The 9,218-nt window shown below is 36.7% G+C and overlaps 1 protein-coding gene across 2 annotated transcripts in view; it reads left to right on the top strand.

Moving 5' to 3' along the window:
- Positions 1 to 3,319: 3,319 nt before the first annotated feature.
- The window catches only part of ppp1r12c (protein phosphatase 1, regulatory subunit 12C), a 25,938-nt gene continuing 20,039 nt past the window's right edge, over positions 3,320 to 9,218 (top strand). For both annotated transcript variants that reach the window (XM_016273650.1, XM_016273649.1), the window contains exons 1-6: positions 3,320 to 3,520; positions 3,691 to 3,866; positions 4,373 to 4,532; positions 6,267 to 6,397; positions 7,559 to 7,677; positions 8,478 to 8,631. In XM_016273650.1, coding sequence (XP_016129136.1) covers positions 3,700 to 3,866; positions 4,373 to 4,532; positions 6,267 to 6,397; positions 7,559 to 7,677; positions 8,478 to 8,631 — 731 coding nt within the window. In that variant the 5' untranslated portion in view covers positions 3,320 to 3,520; positions 3,691 to 3,699. The remainder of the gene's footprint in view (positions 3,521 to 3,690; positions 3,867 to 4,372; positions 4,533 to 6,266; positions 6,398 to 7,558; positions 7,678 to 8,477; positions 8,632 to 9,218) is intronic.

Below are 9,218 nucleotides of genomic sequence, written 5' to 3'. Positions count from 1 at the left end.
TATATATATATATATATACTGTATATATATGTATGTATCTCCAAAAGTATTGGAACAGTGTGGCCAATTCCTTTATTTTTGCTGTAGACTGAAAACATCTGGGGTTGACGTCAAAAGATGAATATGAGACAAGAGATCAACATTTCAGCTTTTATTTCCAGGTATTTTCATCTGGATCTGATACACAACTTTATAGAGGATAGCACCTTTTGTTTGAACCCACCCATTGCTCATTTTACCAAAAGTATTGGACCATGTGACTGACAGGTGTGTTTTGTTGCCCTGGTGTGTCCTATTATATTGATTATTCAAACAATAAATGGCACTGGATGTCTATATAGCCAGTACAACCATTTGGAATGTCCTGACGAAGAAATAAACCACTGGTGTACCAAGTAACAGACCTCGAACAGGTAGACCAAGGAAAACATCAGCAGCTGACGACAGAAACATTGTGACAGCTGTAAAGTAAGACCCTAAAACAACTGTTAGTGACATCAGCAACAACCTTCAGAGGGCAGGAGTGAAGGAATCACAATCTACTGTTCGCAGAAGACTTCATGAACAAAAGTACAGAGGGTATACCAAAAGATGCAAACCACACATTAGCAAGAAGAATAGGAGACAAACCTAAAAAATTCTGGGACAAAGTTTATGGACTGATGAGACAAAGATTAACCTTTACCAAAGTGATGGAAAGGCTAAAGTTTGGAGAAAAAAAGGATCTGCTCATGATCCCAAACATACAAGCTCATCTGAAACACAGTGGAGGTAATGCCATGGCTTGGGCTCCCATCGCTTCTTCTGGGATGGGCTCATTAATCTTAACTGATGATGTAACACACACGGCAGCAGCAAAATGTACTCAGAAGTCTACAGAAACATTTTGTCTGCTAATTTACAGAAAGATGCAACCAAACTGATTGGGAGATCCTTCATCATGCAGCAAGACAATGAACCAAAACATAGTGCCAAAGCAATAAAGGAGTTCATCAGGGGCAAAAAGTGGAAGGTTTTAGACTGGCCAAATCAATCTCCAGATTTAAACCCTATGCATTTTACCTGCTAAAGAAGAGACTGAAGGGAGTAACCCCCCAAAACTGAAAGAGGCTGTGGTGAAAGCCCGGAAAACCATCCCAAAAGAAGAATGCAAAAGTTTGGTGATGTCAATGGGTCACAGGCTTGATGCAGTTATTACAAGCAAAGGATTTGCAACTAAATATGAAGTCTTGTTCACTTTAATCTAGTTTAAGTCATGAACAATGGGTGGGTTCAAACAAAAGGTGCTATCTTCTAAGTTGTGTTTATCAGATCCAGATGAAAATACCTGGAAATAAAAGCTGAAATGTTGATCTCTTGTCTCATATTCATCTTTTGATGTCAAACCCAAATGTTTTCAGTCTACAGCAAAAAAAAGAAAAAAGACATTTGCCACACTGTTCCAATACATTTGGGTGGGAGTGTATCTTAATCGCAAAACTGCTTTGTCCACAGAGGTTACGGGAAACGGCTCGAATTCTGCTTTTCCATAAACGCCACCTAGTGTCAGCGAGTGGATTTACAGAGACTTATAATTTACATTCAGCCTGTGTGTAGTTTCGGTCTGGCCAAAAACGGACCGAATTTGCATGCCCTGCTGTAAATTTTGACTGGTTGATGAAAAACAAGCTTGTGTGGATTCTACACATTTAAACAATTCAGATAAGTCATCTAGAATTATTTATGGAGCAGATAAAAAAACAACATTCATTTATTAATCAATTATCATTTTGACTTGTATCTTTTCTTTATTTAAAGGCTGAAATGTGAGGTTTACCCTTTTATTAAACTTTTTCAAAGCTTTATTTGAACATTGACATTAGATATTTCAACATGCTATTAAACTGTTGACAGTCAAGTTGTCATTTAAAATCCGAACATCATTGGTAATGTTATTGTTTTAGTGATTATGCAAACAATAAGTCATTTTATTGGTTGTTTGTTAATTTTTAAATATAAAACTTGGTGAAGTGATTTATGTGTCGGTACTTTTTTAACATCTCCAGCACATTTGAACAATACCGTGATAATACTGAAAACCATGATCATTTTGGTCACTATAATCGTGATAAGAAATTTTCATACCGTTACATCCCTAGTGCTGAAGGACTCAGGCTTGTAGCTCTGGCAGACAATAAACACAACCATCACAATGCTCTTGTTTACATTTTATTATACTGTTTTTTTTTAAGCATTTAAATTTAGATTTGAGCTAGATTATTTTAAATTAAATTAAAATTAAATTTATGCATTTAGCAGACACTTTTATCCAAAGCGACAGTGCATTCAGGCTATACATTTTTTATCAGTATGTGTGATGACCTTTGCGCTGCTAACGCAATGCTCTATACCACTGAGCCACAGGAACATGCAATCCGACAGTATTTAAAATTGTATTTTATTGATTTATTGAAAAAAAATTGTTGATGTGCAATCTTACACAATTTACCAAATTTGTATTATTTAGCTGCGGCATAATAATTAAAATGTAAAATAAGTTTGAAAAGGGAAGTGCTAAAACATGACATTTTGGTGGCACAGTATTCAACTTTAATTTTAAAACGAAACTACTTAAAGGCACAATATGTAATGTTCGCAGCTAGAGGGCGTATATTCAAAATAAACAAAGAGGCAAAGGCGTAGTTTGATGACGCTGTGACTGAGTGGGGAATCATGGGAGTTGTGGTCTTCGTCCCCACAGCCGATGCAATCCGACGGGACTCGGGCAGAAATCATGTTCATGGATGAGCTAATGATTTATTAATGTAGTAGAATGAAGCAGGGTGATGCTGAAAGCTGTCGAAGTGAAACGAGGCCGCTGAACGAGCGAAATGGTATTATGCCACACCGAAAATGGTATTATGCCACAATCGACCGCTTCCGCTCCTTCCGGTCGTGCGTATGTGAGGGGGGAAAAAGCAGCGCTGTTTTATCATACTAGATACATTTGAAAGGTCTGTTATAATGCTCCTCTGTGCAGTCGTCACCGGTCTATTAAAACACACAACATATTAAAGCGTCTTTGGTGTTTCCATGTTTTCTACAAAACAAAACCGGAAATCGAGGATGTATGACGTCATTGGCAGGCGACACAATGTCATATGGACAAGGTCCCTGTTACTAGAATTAAAATTGCTTATTTCTCTGGATTTAAACATTCTTCGAAACATTTGGGATAATGTAAGTACACAAGTCAGCAAAATATATAACATTATTCTAGTGGTTTTTGGATATTTTATTTAAAAAACATACTTTTTCGTACATATTGTGCCTTTAAATCATTGACCCCAAGGAGCTGAAACATCATTTGGGGTGGATACAACCCCCGGAAGCTGGTAAGGAGCTCTACTGTGCCCTCTGCAGCCTGGAGGTGGAACTGCAGTTTTGATCTCTGACCTGAATCCTTTAACGTCATGGCAATTACATAAAATCTTTGTCTGGTTCTTGAGCTGTACTGGTCATCGAAATCTCCGATCGGCAGGTATTTTTTTAGGAGGACAGAAATGAACGTTAATGACTGGTTGGATGTTTTTAGTAACTTCCTGTGAGTGTGATGAGGAAGTGTAAACAGCACGCATGGAGGGCGTGTCTCTGATATATGTTCCTGTTGCTGTTATCATGGGGATTTCTCTTAAAAATATGTGTCTTTAGTGCTGGATCATGGGGGACGCGGCGGTAGCGAAGCGTCGGGAGCAGCTGACGCGTTGGTCGGGCTCCAGTACGGACAGAGAGCCGGCGGTGCCTCGGAGTCGCTGGAGAGGAAAGACGAGCACCGGAGCTTCTGATGGAGGCAGAACAGACACCAATGAGCAGCAGAAAAAAAACAGGTTTGGAGATTCATGACCACAATAATGACAACCAACACAAAGAGAACGTTTCAGCATTAATTCGTAATATAGTTCCTCGATGTAAACAAGCATGTCCGAATAAAGCAGTTTCTGTGTTTCACAGCTTAACTCTTTAATGAAGATCTCCAGATTTAGTTTGCTATTTTGGGTGTCAAGGACCATCTGCCCTGCATTGGATTACTATCCCGCTAGAATGTATTTACTGATTAGTTTTCATTCTTAATGGATTAAAGAACCAATATAAATTGAAAATATTGTTCCTTGAGCTGATGTTTGCTAAAGATAAAGGTTGCAATTGAGACTGTAGAAACCGAATTACACAATATTTGAGTAGGAATGTGATTTGAGTGTGCATCCAAAGCCTTTAATACTTACTCATTCTATCTCGCGTCTGATGTATCATATATTATGTAAGAGTCTGTAGTAATGTTACTGTTTAGTTTTTGAGGTGTCTAATGCAAAATACCATTCTCTCCCTCTCTCAGGTGGCAAGTGAGATTTGAGAAGACTGCAGAGTTCCTAGCAGTGTGTGCTAGTGGTGACACCGAGGAGGCGAAGGAGATGCTGAGAGAAGCAAGAGTGCAAAATGGAGAGGATGATATGGTTAACTGTGCCAACACAGATGGAATAACAGCTTTACACCAGGTCAGAATCTTAATGCATTTTGAATCAATTTATTGTCTTGATAAAGTGAACAGATAATTTGCCTGATGTCTCCACATGCATGCTACAGTGCTATTTTGCTCAAATGTTTACAGGAACTTTACTTAACTTCACAGTCCCTTTTATAATAAAAAAAATAAAAAAGTATGCTCAGTGTATCGGTACTATATTGGGTAGTAATTGGTTGATTGGCTGTTATTAGAGAATTTTAGTGTATAAGTATATTTGGCGATATTGGATATTTAAATGTGCATGCTCATTTCCCCTATTTTAACACTCAGTTAGGCCCTGATTTCACCTGGTATAAGGATGTGTTTTCGGTGATCCGATCAAAAGTGGTTAGTCGAGAAGCATTGTTGTTTCCAGCCTGTATTAATTTGTCTCTCAAATGCATCTTTTGTGACCATTTGTGATCAGACGTATTCAAGACTCCCTCTCTTTTATTTTATCGCACCCTGTTTAAGACAAAAAAAATTTTTTGAAAAGGTGGGCTTTTCCCATAGCGATTACACTACCGTAAGATTTTTAAGCAGCACAACCATTTTCAACAAATAAGAATAAGAAAGACTTCTTGAGTACCAAATCAGCATATTCAAATTATTTTTTTATTGATCATGTGACATATGGCCACTGAAAATGGAGCTTTCACATTAGATAAATAATAAAAAATTTAAAATATTTCACATTATATATTTACATGTATTTTTGATCAAATAAATGCAGCCTTGATTAACATAAGTCTTCTTTTTTCAAAAACATAACAAAAAAACCTTTACAGTGTACATTACATATTAGATGAGTGCAAATACAATGTGGTAATGTGCGTTTTTGGCAACCTTGTGTGTGTCAAGGTCAGTAAAGCCCGAACGATAGCTATAAAGATAACTATATAATATATAGTTCTAAAAATCGTTCTCAATATTAAAGAATAGCCACACCACAGCTATAACGATAAAGGCACAGAGAAACAATATCATTGGAATCGCTTTCAGAACGATTTGACGAGCTGACGAACGATACAAACATTGACACCCAATCAGAATCCATGCTGTTATAACGAGCTCGAATTTAAAGGGACAGACAAGCGTGTTCTTAGAGTTAACAGATGATATCGTCTGCTGGTGTGGACGTTAATATAGTTATCTTTATAGTTATCATTCTTGGTGTGAACAGGCCTTAAGTCTTTATGAGTCTTATTAATCACAAGGCAAGGTTAGTTCATGCCTTGTAATAAATAAAGTGTAACCCCCAAAAATGAATTAATGTTTTATTATTCATATATTAATGCAAAAAAATGAAATATTTCAAAGCAAAATAATGATTATGATGTGTAAATATACATTACATGTATTCAGAATGTATGGAAAATAAGTTATTACATTTTTCTTGAGAGTATTTAATTTTTAATTTTAACTTTTGTTGAAAATGGTATAAAAGTTTTTCAAAGAGCACTTTTCTGAGAACTTGGCATATGTGTTTAAACTTGGTTTTAAAATTTTATGTTATTTGTTTTATTTGTCATTGACCCATATTATTAAATTTACTTTTTACTAACTTTTACTACTTAGTTTTTAGTTTCTGGTGTTTGAATTAATTTTTTTTTGCACAAATTACCATTTATTGGTTATCAGCCATAACATGGCTGTAATTTTAGTATTTTAATTGTGGTGCATTTCTGTAAAAATCTGATGGACTTTACGTGGTGTTCTTTCCCAGGCCTGTATCGATGGCAGTATGGAGATGGTGGAATTTCTTCTGTCTCGGGGTGCCAATGTTAACCAGGTGGACAGTGAGGGTTGGACTCCTCTTCATGTGGCTGCATCATGTGGAAACCTGGAGATAACAGAGTATGTTATGACTGAATTTAATGAATATATATTAAAATTAATGAGTATGTGTCAAAATTGTCTAATATGTTTATTGTTTAGCTGGCTTTGAAGTTGCTGGCTGTTTCAAATGTGATTGTTCTGTTCTGAGATTAATTCACAATACAGCACAGCCTCAAGGCCATTATTAGTTGTATTAGTCTGTTATTACTATGGCTGTGAATCAGCTAAATGTAACTATTTAATTGCACAGTATTCTGTGATTCATGAAAAACTGCACCTAATATTAAAATTTGTTGTTGTAAATAAATTTGCACATTCATTTCCCAAATTAATTTTACTTTAGCAAAATCCTTTCAATACAATTTATTCAGCCAGTTTTACAGTAGCTACGTGGCTTTATCTCTGAGACAAACACTTACAGTATTACTGGCAGGATCAACCAGGTAGCCAGACAGAAACTGCAATGAGTGGGTGTCCTACACGTGGTTTTTCCTCCGTGAGGAGGTTGCGGGGGTGAGTGCAGCCAGTAATAGAGCCTGTGTAAATCATCCTCAGTCATCTGCTCTCTCTGGAATGGTTTGTTCTGTGGGTCCGGGGGATAACTGCATGCAAACACCTCCATCCACAGGAAGTTGCTGCAGATGATGCATTAAATGCACTAAAAATTTGTCATGCTTTAAACCAGTTAATCCTAAACGCAAAAATTATCTCATTATTTTTCCCAGTCCTCTATACATTAAAGACACATTTTGATTGAAAATTTCTTAAGGGATATCCTTCTTTCTATATATAATTACTGACATGCCAGAACAATACTGTGCAGTGAAAATAATATTCTTTGGTGCGCAGTGTTATGTTGAACAGATGTCAGCAGTTACTACACCTTGGCACTGCTTTTTTGTATTATACTACTATTTAAGAGTACTTCAGCAATTAAGCATTTTAAGGGTTGAAATAACAGATTGCCAGCAGAAAAAAAAAATTGATAAGTTGTTTACATTGTGACAATTTTGAAATGTGTGTTTTGTTTGTGGACCGAGTTGTGTGATTTGAGGGGTTAACAATTTAAAAAATATTTGTGCCTCAACAAGTGCTAGAAATACTTACCCTGCTGTGAAAGATATGATCCCAGTTAGCATGTATTATACTGTGCTTATTTATTGGTGCTGTCACTTTTAGATTTCTGCTCAGGCATGGTGCATCTCTCTGCTCGGTGAACTGTGATGGTGATGTGCCAATGGATATTGCAGAGGATGAGGCCACAGAGACACTGCTGCAAGAACACACATTGACACCGGGTTAGTCAACAGAATGTCTGAAATGTCACATCATAAATACACTTACATGTAACTCAATTAAATTTAGAGGTATCACAAATTAAAGCCTGCTATATTTACTCAGAAAAATCACCCAGCCCAAGTTAGTTTGAGTACAGGTGCAGGACAGAATGTAATAAACATAAAATAAAAGCACAAATGTCCACATACTGATGTTATTAAACAACTTGCAAGTTTTTGACCTCCCAGAGTCCAAAAATCACCTGATGAAGACTTAAATGTTATTGCATCAATAACATTAAGGGATAGTTCACCCAAAAATGAAAACTCTGTCATGATGCCGTTTCAAAATGGTATGACTTTTTGTACATACATTGGAAGTCAATGATAACCAAAACTTTCTGGTTACCAACATTATTCAAAATATCTTAATACAGGATACATATTTAGAATAACATGAGGGTAACTAATCAATGACAGAATTTTCATTTTTGGCCATAATATCCATTTAGTGTGGACTTGAAACAGTTTGATCTTTTTTTAAGTCACACAAAGTTAACAAAAGATTTTTACACATGTATTGTATAACTTTTTACAGTACATAATACATATTTACCTTCTCACAGACCTTAATTTTCATTTATATTCATTCACAAAACATTTAAAAAATAAACACTATCATTTAAGTATTTTTTCTAGAAATACACAGATCAGTATGTTTACATTAAATCAACTTGTCCAGTCAGCTAGTTAGATAAATTGATGATAATTCTTCTCTGCATAAGTGTATGGGACCTTATAATTAGTCCATCTCTCATCAGATGTGGAAGCAGCTAAGCGGGCAGAAGAAGAGTGGATCATGCGTGATGCCCGCCACTGGCTCACAAACGGGCTGCCTGCTAATCTTTGCCACCCCCGGACTGGTGCTACTCCGTTACATGTAGCAGCAGCTAAAGGATACTTGGAGGCCATTAAGTACGTGTGAATGCAAAAAGTAAAATGTTTCCTCATGAGTTTCCTCTTGGCATTGCACAATTTTAACATCATATAAAGCAAATCTATTTAGCTATAATTTCAGCAGATGGTTTTACCCCAGACTTCTGGTATCTCAGTGATTAAACCCTAGAGACCATTCCACCATTATTCAACCAGGTTAACACCCCATGCTCATTCCGCTATGCCATTGGACAGTTCTCTGAGCACAGAGCAACCATTGTTTACTTCCTGTCTCTTTGCAAAGTGGAAAAGGAGTGGAGGCCTGTGCCGATGTTCTTTCAGCATAGTTTCCATCCCATTAAGTTGTTTAGAGCAGAAGTCACATCAGCTTCCTCTACAATGCATGATATTTCAAAACTTGACTGAAGGGAAAAACAAATAATTTGTCAGTGTTTAGAGTTTGTTGTCGTCGTCATTGTGAGTGTCGGTGTATGTGCTGCCTCACTGCTGGAGGAGTCATGAAGAGTCCCCTCCACCCCCACCTATTTATCACTGGTTATTCTCTCTAGATTTAAAAACATTCCAAGATATGGGCATGGAAATGTGTGTGTGTGGGGGGAGCAGGG

The sequence above is a fragment of the Sinocyclocheilus grahami genome, unplaced genomic scaffold (assembly GCF_001515645.1).
Source record: "Sinocyclocheilus grahami isolate Dianchi unplaced genomic scaffold, SAMN03320097.WGS_v1.1 scaffold80.1, whole genome shotgun sequence".
NCBI lineage: Eukaryota > Metazoa > Chordata > Actinopteri > Cypriniformes > Cyprinidae > Sinocyclocheilus > Sinocyclocheilus grahami.
Note: the sequence above shows the minus strand (reverse complement) of the source record. Positions and strands in the feature narration are given on the sequence as shown.